Consider the following 15725-nt stretch of genomic DNA (forward strand, 5'->3'; position numbering starts at 1 on the left):
CAATGTCTTTCCCATTACACTCCTTAACTCTGTGTCCTAGCCCTTGCCTTCCCAGTCTAGTGAAACATCCTCTCAGCAGTAAGTTCGCTAAGCCATGTTTTGGGCGAATCATTGTCTTATCTTAAGAATCTAAGACATTAGAGCAGAAATAGGCTCTTCAGCCCATCGAGTCTGTCCCACCATTGAATCATGAGTTGATCCATTTCCCCACTCTGCTCCACTGCCCGGCCTTCTCCCCAGAACCTTTGATGACCTGGCTAATCAAGAATCTGTCTTGAATACACCCAATGACCTGGTCTCCACAACTGCCTGTGGTAACAAATTCCACAAGTTCCTCTAGCTCTAGCTGACCCCCTGCAATTCTGAAATTTGTGCCCTCTTGTCCTAGGCTCTCCTACCATTTCTGCGTCTACACAGTCCGTGCCTTTCAACATTCGAAATATTTTAATGAGATTCTCCCTCGTTCCCTTAAATTCCAATGAACATAGGCCAAGACCTGTCAAATGTTCCTCATGTGATCACCCTTTCATTCCCGGAATCACCCACCAAGCCTTCTATGAACCCTCTCCAACATCAGCACATCTTTCTTAAATGAGACCAAAAAAAGTTCTAACTTGTAGAGCAGCTCTTCTCAACAGGGTCCAAATGACCCTCTTGGGGGGCCACAGCGCAATTAAGTAAAAGCCTTCTTCTCCTTTCACTTCACGTGGCATAAATGTTTCTACTTGTTTTATGTAGTCCATAGGAGAGAAGTATGGAAGAAACCAAATAGGGAAGGGGGGCCTAGGGAGGCCAGAGTCAAAAAAAGATTGAGAATGGCTACTTTAGAGAGTACAATTCAAGTCTATTCCATCTCTCTTCTTGATCAATGCTGGGAATCTTCTCTATATTCCCTCTCTGCCAACTACATTTATAAGTCAAAATATCATCACTGATAATTAATTTACAAAAGTTCCAGTTTATCAAAATATTTGCCACAGCTGGCCTTAAAATCGTATCTGTATCATTTGTGATACGATCACTCTATCTTCCCAGACCTCTGCACTATAGGGCCATTGAGCAACTTTTCTTTTCTCTGTCAATAAGATTGAGAGGCATAGATAGGGTAGACAGCCAGCACCTTTTTCCCAGAGTGCGAGTGGCAAACACCAGAGGGCATCTGTCCAAAGTGCAGGGAGGGAGGTTTAGGGGAGACATCAGGGGTAAGTGTTTTTACACAGAGATTTGTGGGGGCCTGGATTGTGGTGGTCAAGACTGAAACATTAGAGCCATTTAAAGAGGCACATTGGATGAAAGAAAAATAGAGATTATGAGGCAAGAAGTGTTTAGTTTGTTTTTTGGGAGGAATATATAGGTCGGCACAACATCGCAGGCTGAAGGGCCTGCTCTGCTCTATGTTCTATGTTATCTATGCATTGCAATCTCAAGGAGAGTTTAGAAAACAGGACTGGTAGACCTCACAGACCTACCATGTTATCCAGCACATGCAGTGATGAAAGCAATTAGATTTGGACTTATTTTTGGATAGCGATGGAAACACTTGTTTTCATAGAAACATGTGGGGGATATCTATAGCATGTTTAAGAATAACCAAACGGCTCCAGACAATTTACGGCAGACTTTACAAATGCAGGCGATTGTCAAGGGTGTAGAGGGTGGAGAGGTAATTAAAGATGGCAAACAGTAGGGTTGAGAGCCCAGAGGATGATGATGAGATTTCATTGTCGTAAACATCATCTTGCTTGTTGCAGCTAAAACAAGTATGCACGTAATACACAGTCAGAAATGAGAGGTATAAATTAGCACAACGTGGGATGAGGAAAAATAAAGATAACAAATATAAAAAGATGAATACATGGATGTTCCTGTTGGCAATAGTGCTCCATTTTAATAGTGCAGATAGATCTTGGGAGATCCTGGAGTAGTGTTATGGTTAGGGTAGTATGGGAAGGTTTAAGGGCCTGGTAACAAAACTGTTCTTTAACCTACAGGCACTGGATTTCAGGCGTCTATACCTTCCTCCTGAAGGTAGAGGGAGAAGAGGTTGCTATCAGCGTGATAGCAGCCTCTGTGAGGCGGCACCTCGATGGACGGGGTTGGTGGAAATTATGATACATGGAAAGATGGAAGCAGAGTTTTTGAGTTTACCAGTGTGCAATCACACGAAGATGGCAAATCGGTCAGGAAAATATTGGCAAGTCACCAGGTCTTCATTCCCCGGAGCAAATGAGACAGAGGGGCGATCTTATAGACAACACGAGAAATGGGGTCAACATCCACCCCCCCATTTGAGGAGGAGAAGCAGAAGAGGTCACAACTGCATCTTGTTACGGCCCAGCACTGGGTGACTCCCTCTACATTCCCAGCTCATGATGTTTTTACCTAACAAGACCCAATTGTTACTGAAATATTTTGCTTGAGAAAAATTGTCATTGGTCCATTTCCTTTGGAGTTATGAAACAATGCAGATAACAAGTCAATTAGGTACGATTAAAACAGTGGTTTTCAAACTTTTTCTTTTCAACCTCATCCCACCTTAAGTAATCCCTTACTAATCACAGAGAACCTAAGATGGTATGTGAGTTGTTATGGAACCTGCAGGGAAAAGAAAGGATCGTGCGCTGTGAAACGCTGAAGTGGCGCTGGGGACAACTGACAGCTGTGCTCAGAGAGCCACACGCTGCAACCAAACTAAGAATCCCAAGCCTGGAGACCAGACTCTGTGAGCTGTTCAGCAGCCAATTTAAAAAATAGACAAACACTTATACACTTTGATATCTGGACAGCAACTCAACTGGCATAGAATAAATTGGCCAAAAGGAACCTCAGGACAAATAACGAAGATTTTTAAGTGAGTGATATATTTGTTGGTCAAAACAATCATTTGAACTTCATGTTATAGTTCAGAATTTTGATACAGACATTAACTTGCACAAAACCAACAGTCAATGCCCTTGATCAAAGTGGAAAGAACACTCAACAATAATAGATAGAAATGGCAATGGTGAAAGTCAGCGAAACCTCTGTGGAATGGCAAGTGAAGAATTGTACATCAACTTGGAAAAAATGAGTCTGTGCCTTTGCGTCTTATCATTCAAGAAAGCAATCAACTTAATGCAACTTTTATGATCTTGGGGAGGTGCTGTATTCGTTGGAGTCATGATCAATTAACCTCACTATTCCCTCTGAGGAAATCAATGACAATGGAAGGATTTCGTGAAGAGAAATATGCTGGCAAAGTACTTTGAAGTTATGGACTATATTTTCTAAATTAAAGTTATTTAATTGGCAAACTGAGGAACAGGGTTTCCCTTTTTAATGCCGATACATGTTTGGAGACTGAATTTCAAAAAAGAAACAAAGATTTAAGCACAAGGCCTACACATGATGGTTAGTGAAAGCGAACTGCATGTTCTTCAGTTCTGACGAGAGATTATTAACTTGACCTGTAGCTCACTTATCTTTCCACAAATGCAGATTGATTTCTTCCAGTGGCTTCAGTTCTGACTTTCAGCTGCTATGCTTTGCCTCATCTCGTTTGGTTGTATTTGGAGATTCTCTGTAGGTTATCAGTTTGACTGTTAAATAACTAGACTTGGGATTATCCCAGGTCCATTGGTTGAGGCATAAACTCGTTTGAAGGATTCCATTAAATTTTCATCCAATCATTTCAATCCAAGCGACTTCCTTTCCTGCTGACAGCATTCAGTGACGACGGTGACAATACCCACTCCACAATCCCCTTTCGACACCTGTGTCCTGCAGGACTGGGTACTCGGCCCCCGACTGTGTTCCGTGCACACCAATGACTGTGTGGCTCAACACCATTCCAATTTCAATTCACAGATGGCACCATCGTTGTTGGCCAGATCTCAAACAATGATGAATCGGAACACAGAAGGGCAAGAGGAGATGACCCACAGCAGAGGAGATAACCCATGGGACAGTAACCATGCAGGCGGACCAGCCAGGGGTTCTGGAACTGAAGAATGCACAGGCACCTCGAAGTGAGGGAACCTTGCGGGCTGGGGCTGCTGGTGACTGCAGTCAAAGGATTCACACCAGGCTGCAGCCTGCTGGATACTTGCTCGACGCCGGCTGAAGGGGTACCAGGTATTGGAACTGGGGTGCGAGAGGGTGCCGAAGGCGCTGATGGTTTCCTGATCATGTCGGAGGCTCGGACCTGGAGCTTGGGTTGCTGATGGTTTGGTCTGGACTCTGTGAGGCCACGGGGGCTGCTGCAGTACTGGAGGTGAATCCACAGACATGTGGTGGCTCTGAGTGGACTTTCTTTTGCTTCTCTTTCTCTGAGTGTGTTACAGAGTCCAGAGGACCCCAAAACCCAGCAGCAATAGATATGCACCACAACACAAAGGGGTACTTAAAAAAAGTAGTTTTTAATTATATTTGAACAAGAAAACAGAATTAATCTTTAACTTATTACTATCCACTTACTTAACCTACTTAATCCACCCTCTAATATTAAGCGTGTAATGGGGTTAGAAAAGTTCTTTGGATCACAGTCCAAACTCACTGGTTGCAGGCAATTCTTGTACTGTGCACAAAATTTACATTAATAAGTTCACCAGGTTTTGGTGCTTAACAGGCAAATGGTTACCACTCACGAGGGTTCTGGTTGGATTTCTGAGAGAGATTACTTTTGTTCCAGGACATCCTCACCTGATTCCTTTCCAATCAGTCTTGCTGACAGAAGTCGCCCCCTTCACAGTTCTCCAGATGATCCTCTTTCTTTCAGGACACCTTTCAGACAGCTAGTCTTCTCCTTTGGCCAGACAGTCTTCCAAATTTTGCTAGCTTGTCCCTCTAGAACCAATTTCTGTGTATCTCTGCTCCCTCCCTCTCTGTGAGCAAAGCTGTTCTCCCCTGCCTGCAAAGATCACATGCTTTCCCAGGAATGCTGCTGTATGTTGCTTCTTTGTTGCTTTATGCAAAATAGCACTCTGCAAATGTCCTGCAAAGATTCTGTGTTTTAAAATGTGTGTGTGCAATCTGTTCTAACAATTCCTCCCAAACCACCTCTAAATACTCTGTCACAAGTGTAAGAGGCGCTTCAGGGAATTTCTGTTGATGGTGAATCTGTCTGCCTTATGGCAAATGAAATCAGATTCCGTGTAATTTCTTTCTTTCTTTCTTTGGCTTGGCTTCGCAGACAAAGATTTATGGAGGGGTAAATGTCCACGTCAGCTGCAGGCTAGTTTGTGGCTGACAAGTCCGATGCGGGACAGGCAGACACGGTTGCAGCGGTAAATTGGTTGGTTGGGGTTGGGGGTTGGGTTTTCCCTCCTTTGTCTTTTGTCAGTGAGGCGGTCCTCTTCGAAGGAGGTTGCTGCCCGCCGAAATGTGAGGCGCCAAGATGCACGGTTTGAGGCGATATCAGCCCACTGGCAGTGGTCAATGGGGCAGACACCAAGAGATTTCTTTAAGCAGTCCTTGTACCTCTTCTTTGGTGCACCTCTGTCTCGGTGGCCAGTGGAGAGCTTGCCATAGAACACAATCTTGGGAAGGCGATGGTCCTCCATTCTGGAGGCGTGACCTACCCAGCGCAGCTGGATCTTCAGCAGCGTGGATTCGATGCTGTCGGCCTCTGCCATCTCGAGTACTTCGATGTTAGGGATGAAGTCGCTCCAATGAACATTGAGGATGGAGCGGAGACAACACTGGTGGAAGCATTCTAGGAGCCGTAGGTGATGCCAGTAGAGGACCCAGTGTAATATTGAACTGTCTTTATTGCATGGCAATAAATTAATCTTGAGAGATTGATTGTGGCTTGGTGCCAGGACAGCAACCTCTCCCTCAATGTCAACAAGACAAAGGAGCTGGTCATAGACTACTGGAAGAGGGGTGGCACACTCCCCTGTCTGCATCACTGGTGCAGAGATGGAGGGAGTGGACAGGCTTAAGCCCTTAGAGGTAAGCATTTCCAACAACCTGCCCCTGGTTCACCTACATTGATGCAATTACCAAAAAAAACCACGCCAACATCTCCACATCCTCAGAAGCCTGAGGAAGTTTGGTCTATCACCAGAATCCCTTAAGAACGTCCACAGGGGCACCACTGAAAGGATCCTGTTAGGGTGCATCACCGTGTGGTACAGGGACTGCTCCGTCCAGGACCGCAAGAAAGTGTAGAGAGTTGTGAACCCAACCTAGACCATCCACCCCACCATCAACTCCATCTTCAGTGCCTGCTGTCCTGGAAAAGCGTCCAACATACAAAAAGATTCATTCCGTCCCAGCCACACTCCCTTCTTTCCGGCAGGAAGAAGCTTCCCAGGTATGAGATCACGCACCATCAAATTCATGCACCATTTCTTTCACACTCCTATCAGACTCACACAAGCAAAATAATGTTACTCTTGTTCTGTTCTGACCAGTCTCTCTCCCTTTCCCGAGCACTGTGTTTCTATTTCCGTACTAGGTATGGGTTGACCAGCTGGATGGCAGGCAAAACAAACTTTATTACTGGACCTTGAAATATGAGATAATAAACTTGAATGAACATCACAAACTTTCTTACTGGACCTGGATACATGTGACAATGAATATGAATGTACGTATGGTAAATGTCTGAAAATCCGGATGCCAGAAATCCGGACCACCCGAGAATCCAGATTTCTTGAAAACTCAGAAGCACCTTTAAATTTAGGGGGCTTTTGAGTCTTGCCCCACAGATGCATAGCGGCAACAAGAGACTGTGCGGAAGTTGCGGAAATGTAAGAAAAAATATCTATTTGCTTTTTTTGTACTTAGTGCTTCATGTGGAAAAAATGTTTCATCAATAAACTATCAAAATTGACCTGTTCATCTCTTCTTTATTCTCCTTAAATTTGAATTTTAAAAGTTCTGCCTAAGAATCCAAAAATCCAGACCGACCCCTTTCCTGAGCACCCGGATTTTAGGACTTTCATTGTAACTGGAATTCTCCCCTTCTGTTTTCAACAACATTGATCGACAATGGAACATCCATCCGCCTTCTGTGGACTTACCCCATAACCCCTTTCAGTTCTGCTCAGCATTCCCAAGTATCGCTCTGAGAACGCAGATGCTGCGAGGAATGAGATGGCAGGTTAGATGGATAAAGAAAGGTGACACCTTCAGCCCCCACAGCAAACCTTTCCCTTGAGCATTGGAAAACAAGGTCACAAAGAGTTAACCAGGAAAACCTCCAGACGCTGGGGTCTAGTGGAGTAAGTGAAAGTGCTGGAGAAACTCAACAGGTCATGCAGCATCCACAGGACATTCCTGTGACCTGCTGGCTTTCTCCAGCACTTTTGTGTACTGTATTGTTGCAGGCTTTTTCCTTTGGAGTGACGAAGGATGAGAGGTGAGTGAATAGAGGTATATAAGATTATGAGTAGCTTAGATAGGATGGACAGCCAGGGCAATGATAGCACATACCAGAGGACATCTTTTTACAGTGAGTGGAGGACAGTTTAGGGTGATGCCAGAGGTAAGTGTTGAGTGCTTGCAATGTCTGGGGTGATGGTGGAGACTGGTACAATGGAGACATTATAAACCCTTAGATAGACATACAGATGCAAGGTAAATAGAGGGTTATGGGTGTGAGGTCTATGCTCAAGATAGTGATACTTGTGCCTGGCAGGTGCAGAAGGGTTTCCGTCTCTGCCGTGCAGCGGACTGGCGCAGGGTACCAAAATCAGGAAGAAAAACCAAGGAGAAGCGTGGTAGACAACGCGACAGGATGGTAAACACACCGTTGGACCAGCAAGAGGCTCAGTGACTGAGGGATACCCACACAGGCTGCGAGCGACTTGCGTTTGGGGGACCCACACGGGCTGCGGGGTGCTGGAGACTGGCTCATGGGAACCAGATATTGGTGCCAGGTTTCAAGACACAAAGGGCTCCTGAAGGGCTTTGAATGCTGAAAGCTTCCTGATCATGTTGGGGATATTGGAACTGGAGTTTGGGTTGCCGATGGATCGAACAGGTATGAGGCTGCCGAGTCTGCAGGGGCGCCGGAGGCAAATCCACGGACACTCAACGACTCTGAAGGACTCTTAATTTCTTCTCTTTCTCTCATGAAGTAAGGGGCACTGGACGACACTAATGGCAGCTCTTTCTGCCTTATAGCAGGCAGAAGTTAAAGTATATCATGTATGTACCATTTTTAATGTATTGTTACGTGACAATTAAAGGAACCCTGAACCTTCAGGTAGGGACAAATTAAATTGTTGTGGAGTAGGTTTCCATCTGTCGGTTCAGCATCATGGGCTGAAGGGCTTCTACTGTGCTGTGTTCTATGTTCTTTGTGTAGATCAGCACGGATGGCGTAGTGGTTAGCACAACAACTTTACAGAACTAGAGATTGGGACTAGGGTTCGAATCCCACGCTGTCTGTAAGACGTTTTCATGTTCTCACTATGTCTGTGTGGGTTTTCCACAGGACTTTGGTTTCCTCCCATCCTTCAAAATGTACCAGGGGTTGTAGGTAATTTGGGTGTCATGGGGTCATGGGCTGAAATGTCCCACTACCATACTGTATGTCTAAATCTAAATCTAATCTTCACATCCCGTTTGGACCAGAAGTTGCTTTGCCCGACCCCACGGTTTTTGGAAAAGTAGTGAGACACTTTCCTTCAAATGAGCAATCTTTGAAGATCATGTTATCATCAATGAACAAGCTAGCTGGTACCATTCTCCTCAGGCCGCTGCAAATGTTTTCCTTTCGGTTGTTTGTGTTGATGTGGCGGCAGGTGAGTGAGGGTAGACCATGGTCAGGGCTTCGGTGCACTGATCCCCTTACCATACAGTTTGAAGTCGGTGATCGGCGACAGAGCAATTCCGCACTTGAATAAGGCATTTCTTTTGTCCACGGCATTTTCTGTTGTGAGCAGTATCAAACTCAGGTAACCTCCATAAGCCTGCGGAGAACGAACAGAAATGAATATTTCACATGATCACCGTCAACGTCACTAACGGTGGGTCCAAGGGAATGGGGAGAAGGCAGGGCAATGGGGATCAAAAGGAAGAATACATCAGCATTGATTCAAAACTTTTTTTTAATATTTCATATTTATTGTCAGAGTACATACAATGACATCACATGCAACTCTGTGATTCTTTTACCTGAGGGCGAGGCAGAATGACCACTTATTGGTAGTGCAAAATAACGACTCAACGTACACATATACAAAGTACAAATGACTCGATGGATTGAATGGCCTAATTCTGCTCCTATCTCTTCTGGTCCTGTGCTTCTATTTTACATCAATAATCAAAGTTACAATTCCCACACACTTCAGTTAATTCTGCCCAAGATCAATTGTAATGACATTTCAGATGGCGTACACCAAAGTGCTGGAGAAAATCAGTAGGTCACGCAGCAGCTATCAAATGCAGTAGGCCGTCAATGTTTTGGGCCTAAAGAAGAATTGAAACAACGACAGCCTTTTACTGCTTAACCTGTTGAGTTTTTTTCTAGGACTTTTGTGTATTGCCCTCGACCTTAGCATCTGCAGACTTTTTTGTTTACTTCCTGATAACGAATACATTTTCCATTTGATTTACTCCCTGGACGTTGACTCTAGACATTCCGGCCAGGGGAATCATCATCTCTGAATCTACACTCCACTCCCCTCACCCACTCTAACCTCCCCCTGAGCCAATATGCTGGTCTCGGTTCAGTTCACGCCAAGTCCAAATGAATCATCCAACCAGCGGACAAGGGTGGTGCTGTTATAGTCTGGTGGATCGAACGCTACCTTGCAGATATCGGCCAGCAGCTCTTGGATAGCTCCTCATCCTACCCCTGGATTATGACCCCACTAACAAGGAGCCTCCTTCATTGTCACAGGACTCATTACATCAGGAGATCTCCCCCTTGATTGTAGGCAATGAAGGAAGAAAAAATCTGCAGACGCTAAGGTCGACGGCAATACACAAAAGTGCTGGAAAAAAACTTAGCAGGTTAAGCAGTAAAAGGCTGTCATTGTTTCAATTCTTCTTTAGAATGAAAAGGTTTAGAAGGTAACTGAGGAACAACCGCAGAGGGTGACCATAGACCATAAGACATATGAACAGCAATAGCCTATTCAGCCCATTGAGTTTGCCCCACCATTCAATCATGAGCTGATCCATTTTCCCCCTCCGCCCTAATGGCCAACCCTTTCCATAACCTTTGATACCCTGGGTAAACAAGTACCTATCAACCCCTATGTGAGTCCTGCTTTGCGAATAATCCTGACGCAAAGTCCACAGATTGTACAATAGGCTTTAATTATCTTAAACTTGTACATGCCAGTCTCATTATACTGCTGGCTCCATGGGTCTGACTGTCCTCAAAGGGGCCAGCTCAAGTCTTTATACAGGCTGGTGATTGACAACGGGTAGGTGGGACCAGCCTCCCAGGTTGCCTACCTGTGGGTACAGTGGTTTCCCCCTGCAGCAGGCTGGTAGGAGTGCGGCCAGTGTAGTGGTTGTATCACCACCCTCTGCCTTAAATACACCCAATGATCTGGCCTCCACAACCACCTGTGGCAAAAAATTCCACAGATTTTCCATCTTCTGGCTGAAAAACATTCCCACACATCTCTGTTCTAAGCGAATGGCCTTTAATCCTGAAATTGTGCCCGCTTGTCCTGGACTCTCCCACCACGGGATCCAACCTTTCAAATGCACTTTCAATAACTTCAGACTAGAAGTTGTAGAGAAACTGATGGGCTTTTATTCACAACAGAATGGATGTCCGTCCATGCTGGTCGACTGCCCTGGACTGAGGAGGGCGCTGTGGCACAGTTGCCTTTATTCAGGGGTCAGTGGGAGGAGCCTCAGGCACCAACAGCAAGGGGCGTGTCCTAGCACATCCAAACATATATACAGTGGTTTACCACACTTTCTACATCTACTCTGTGTCTGTCTTTCTACATTTGAAATGTTTCAATGCAATACCCCCCAATTTCATAGATTTCCTTGAATACAGGGCAAGAGGTGCCAAATGCTCCTCATATGATAACCCTTTCATTCTTGGAATCATCTGAGTGGACCTCCTTTGAACCCTCTCCAATGTCAGGACATCCTTTCTTAAATGAGGAGCCCAAAACTGCTCACAATGCTCCAAGTGAGGTCTCACCAGTGCTTCATAAAGCCTCATCATCATATCCCTGCTCTTACATTCTATTCCTCTTGAAATGAAAGCACTTGCCTTCTTTGCCACCGTCTCAACTAGCAGGTTTACCTTCAAGGGTGGTTGTTTCGAGAAGGGAATCCCAAACTGTATTTCTCCTCGTGGATGCTGCCTGACCCCCCGAGTCCCTGCAGCTCCCAGTTGTTTCCAATCTGGATCCCACTGCCCGAGGGGTGGGGGAGAGAGGACGCGGGGGTGGAAGTGGCAGGGTGGGAACAGAGACACTCAACAACCCAATTGTAGCCCTTGGAATTTTGGGAATGGGCTAACGATTTTGGGGAGCAAAATACTACCTGGCCGAAGACTCCAACCCTGGTCGCATCAAGGTAAGGTTCCTTCAGCAGCATCCTGAAATTAAAACATTCAGCAGATCAGACCAGGAAAAAGCACTTTATTGCTAAATATTATGATTATTTTCCCAGTAGTTGATTGGAAAGTATGCGTCATAAAACCGTGAACAATTGTTACGGGGGTGGGGGGGGGCTTAAAGAAAGAGGAAGAAATTTCAAGACACTAGAGTGGAAAAGTAGTCATGTTGTGGCTTTATAAAAATTCAATGAGGTTGCACATGGAGGACTGAGTGCAACTCTGATGCCTGAGGGGGAGGTTTGACAAACCTGAGTTGTTTTCTTTGGAGCATCAGACCTGATGGAGGTTTATGAAATTATCGTGGCATAGATTGCGTGTAAATAGTCAGAATCTTTAACCCATTGAATATTTGCTATCCTACATATGAAATATTAGATGAGAAGGGAAAAGTCTAAAGGGCGAGTTTTTCACACAGCCAGAGGTTGGTGTCTGGAATGGGTTATTTGGGGTGGTGGCACATGAGGGGAGACTTGTCGTTAAGTCGCATTTATTTGTCGTTCATACCATAGTCATTGCATTGTCAGTGTACAGTGAAAACGAGATCAATGGTTATTTACATGGCTAAATTGCAACAGAAACTTTTTTATAAATAACATACCACTTGTAAATATCGTGTTACATTATCCATGCCCTGTGTCCCCAGAGTTCAGAAGCCTCACAACTTGGGGGAAACAACTGTTTCACAATCTGGTTGTGAGGGTGCGAATGCTTTGGTACCTCTTCCCGGATGGCAGGAAGGAGAACAGATTGTGGGAGGGATATGTGGAGTCCTTCATGATGTTTATGCCTTTCCACAAACAGTGGATGTTATAAATATCTATCATGGCAGTGATCCCCTCAGCAGTCTTTACTCTCTGCTGCAGGGACTTGTGTTCTGGGATGATGCAGTTCCCAAACCAGCCGGTGATGCAATTACATTAGATGCTCTCAATACATCCCCTGTAGAATGTAGTGGGGGTGGAGGGTGGAAGATGAACTTTCCTCAGCCTCCGCAGGAAGTAAAGGCATTGTTGGGCCTTCTTGGCAATGGATCTGGTGTTGGGGGACCAGGAGAGATTCTCCACCAAGAGCACGCCAAGGAATTTGGTGCTCTTGACTACCTCACGGTGGAGCCGTTGATGGTCAACAGAGAGTGATCCCCCTGGGGTCTCCTGAAGTCAACCACCATCTCCTTTGTTTTGTTGATGCTCAGGTGTAGGTGGTTGTCTCTGCCCCAATCTGTTAGTATTTGCACTTCTTCTCTGTAAGTTGTCTCATTGTTCTTACTCATGAGCCCCACCACGGTCGTGTCGTCAGTGAACTTGACGATGTGATTAGAACTGTATCTCACTGCACTGTCATGGGTCAGCGCGGTAAACAGCAGTGGCCTGATCACGCAGATCTGGGGGGCCCCCCGTGCTCAAGGTGATGGTATTGGACATGCTGTTTCCAATCTGGACAGACTGAGGTCTTCCAGTCAGGAAGTCGAGGATCCAGTTACAGAGGAAGGTGTTTAGGCCCAGCAGGTTCAGCTTCCTAATCAGATACCGCACTATGATTGGGTTAAATGCTGAGCTGAAGTCTATGAATAGCATTCAACCATACAAGTCTTTATTTTCCGGGGGGGGTGAAGGCTATGTGGAGCATGGTGGTGATGGCATCGTCTGTAGATTGGTTGGGACGATCTAAAACTGCAGGGGATCCAATGAGGGGGGCAGCTGAGTCTTGACATGCTCCATGACTAGCCTCTCAAAACATTTCATGTGGATAAGAGGTGTACAAAATGATGAGGGTTATAGATAGGATAAACACAAGTAGGCTTCTTCCATGAGTGGAAAAAAAGTGAGATACAAACATGGGTTAAGGGTGAAAGGGTAAAGGGGGAACTTCTTCACAGTGGGTAGGGATAGTGTGGATTGAGCTGCCAGCTGCTGTGGTGACTGCAGGCTCAATTAAAAAATTTAAGGAAAATTTGGACGGGTACATCGATGGAAGGGGCATGGATATGGAATGGTGCAGGTCAGCAGGACTAGTTTGGTACAGATCAGAAAAGGTTTATGATGAATATTTTATTTAAAATCAACACATATGACAGCAATTAGTAAATCATAAATCACAGTAGTAGATAAGTTGATTAATATATAAGAAAACAAAGAAAAAAGAGAGAAAACCCTTAAAAAACCCAACTAATCATTTACACCCTCCTCACCCTCCCCCCCCCCCCCCCCCCGCCAACTCTTAATAACCCTAAATCTAAAGCACATCATAACATGGCTATATATTGATTTGGATGCTTCGGAAGACGCTCAAGGATCTCAAAGAAAACATTTTTCTAATAAGACCCTTACTCATTTTCAGGGAAAACTTCACACGTTTGGAGGATTCAAAGAAGCTGTTTATAATTTTAATCCCATTACTCGAGTACACGGGTTCCCAACTTGTAAAAATACAGAATATTTACTCCTTCCAATTATATGCAATTTTTTTCTAAAGGGCCAGAAAGGTTGAAGGGGCTGTTTTCTGTTCTGTAATGATCTATGGTTCTATGGTAGAAGCAGACACGATAGTAGCATTTAAGAGGCTTCGAGACAGAGGCATGAATATGCAGGGAATAGAGGGTCATGTATCACTTCCAAGCAGCAGAATCTTCATTTATATTAAATAGGTTTCAAAAAATATAGAAGAGCTTTCCATCCAGCACACAGTATCTTTGACCCACTACTTTCAAGAAGGAGGGATGAGAACATCAAAATCTGAACTGTCAGGCTGTCAGCTTCTTCCTGTATCTGTAACCTGTTTATATGTATTTATTTTAAATTGTATCTTTCTGTGTATATGTGATTATTATGTACTGTGTACTGTGTGCACCGTGGTTGGGTTGTGGATATCCATTCAGATGTTAATAAACTTGACAGTGAGGGATAAACTAACTGAATACCACCCAATCTGCAGGCCCTGATGGTTTCCACCCTTGACAGTGTTATTAACACTGGGATGTGGGCATCGCAAACAGCCTAACATTTATGGCTCCTAATAGCCCTTGTACTAAGTGGTCGCCCGAGAAAACAATGAACTGCCAATCACACTGCTGTTGGTCTGGGAATGTGGTACATGGATGCCAATATTCCATCCCTGTACTGCATGGCAGAACAGCACAATTCTTTATAACAAAGCCCCAATGGCAGGGATCTCCCAGCGGGAAACCATTTTAATTCTGCACCCCACTCGCCTGCTGACATGTCTGTCCATAGTCTCATGCACTCCTAAAACGAGGTCACATGCAAATTGGAGGGCACTCTCCAATTGGATGGCATTAATATTGATGTCTCTGGTTTACATTAGGCCCCTCACCTGTCTCCTTTCCTCTAGCTCTCTGCCCCCTTCACTTTCCAGTCAGAGAGCTATCTCCTCTCCATGACTTCTCAGATGTTTCTCATGTGCCCTCCCACCCATGTCCATATATGATCTCACCTGTGGGTCTGTGCTCCTTCTTCTGTCCTGCCCCCTCCCCCATTTTATCCAGACACCTGCCTGCTTTTTGATATGCCTTGACAAAGAACATTGGTTTACCTCTGCTACATAAAGAAGACTGTGTGACTTGCTGAGTTTCTTCAGAATTTTTGTGTCATCTACATCTGCAGACTTTCTTGTTTAACCCCCATTATTTTTACTGCTTTAAATCCATATTTGATGGGATTTAAAATCTCTTGTGAGACAAAGCAGGAATTGAACTCTTGTCTTCAGATCATTAACTCTGGGCTCTGAATGATATAACTAACAAGCTACCCAGCTAATCAGCATCAGTTGATCCTGATTAAAAGAAATATGTTGCCAGCTTCAAGTTATAACAACCTAATTATCAGCATTTAATGAGGTTTGATGAAAGAATTGCCCAGAAGAACTTGCTCAACCAATGCATATTTATTCAAGTATTGGAGAAGAATCTCGTAACATCAAAAGGAACTTACTCCAAAGCGTCTGTTTGATCTTTTTCTTCTACAGTTCCCAGTTTTCCCTTTATTTCATACAAGAGTTTTGTGCCTTGGAAACCACTGCCACGACCATCAAACTTGACAACAATGGTGTTGAATGAACTAACAAGGACAGTTGTCCAATCGACTTGGAACTGTTCTGTGACAATCTGGGTCCCAGGACTGTCTCCACTGTAACAAAGTAAAACAGGTTCATTCGTTAATTGAGGACCATTGTTCTC

The 15725-nt window shown here is 44.7% G+C and overlaps 1 protein-coding gene across 4 annotated transcripts in view; it reads right to left on the bottom strand.

The window, feature by feature from the left end:
- The window catches only part of dpp6a (dipeptidyl-peptidase 6a), an 810473-nt gene that overhangs the window by 20344 nt on the left and 774404 nt on the right, over positions 1–15725 (bottom strand). For all 4 annotated transcript variants that reach the window (XM_069914792.1, XM_069914791.1, XM_069914794.1 and 1 more), the window contains exons 20-23: positions 15481–15675; positions 11458–11512; positions 8786–8903; positions 7008–7066 (exon numbers count right to left, since the gene is read on the bottom strand). In XM_069914792.1, the coding sequence (XP_069770893.1) occupies positions 7008–7066; positions 8786–8903; positions 11458–11512; positions 15481–15675 (427 nt within the window). The remainder of the gene's footprint in view (positions 1–7007; positions 7067–8785; positions 8904–11457; positions 11513–15480; positions 15676–15725) is intronic.

The sequence above is a fragment of the Narcine bancroftii genome, chromosome 1 (assembly GCF_036971445.1).
Source record: "Narcine bancroftii isolate sNarBan1 chromosome 1, sNarBan1.hap1, whole genome shotgun sequence".
Classification (NCBI taxonomy): domain Eukaryota; kingdom Metazoa; phylum Chordata; class Chondrichthyes; order Torpediniformes; family Narcinidae; genus Narcine; species Narcine bancroftii.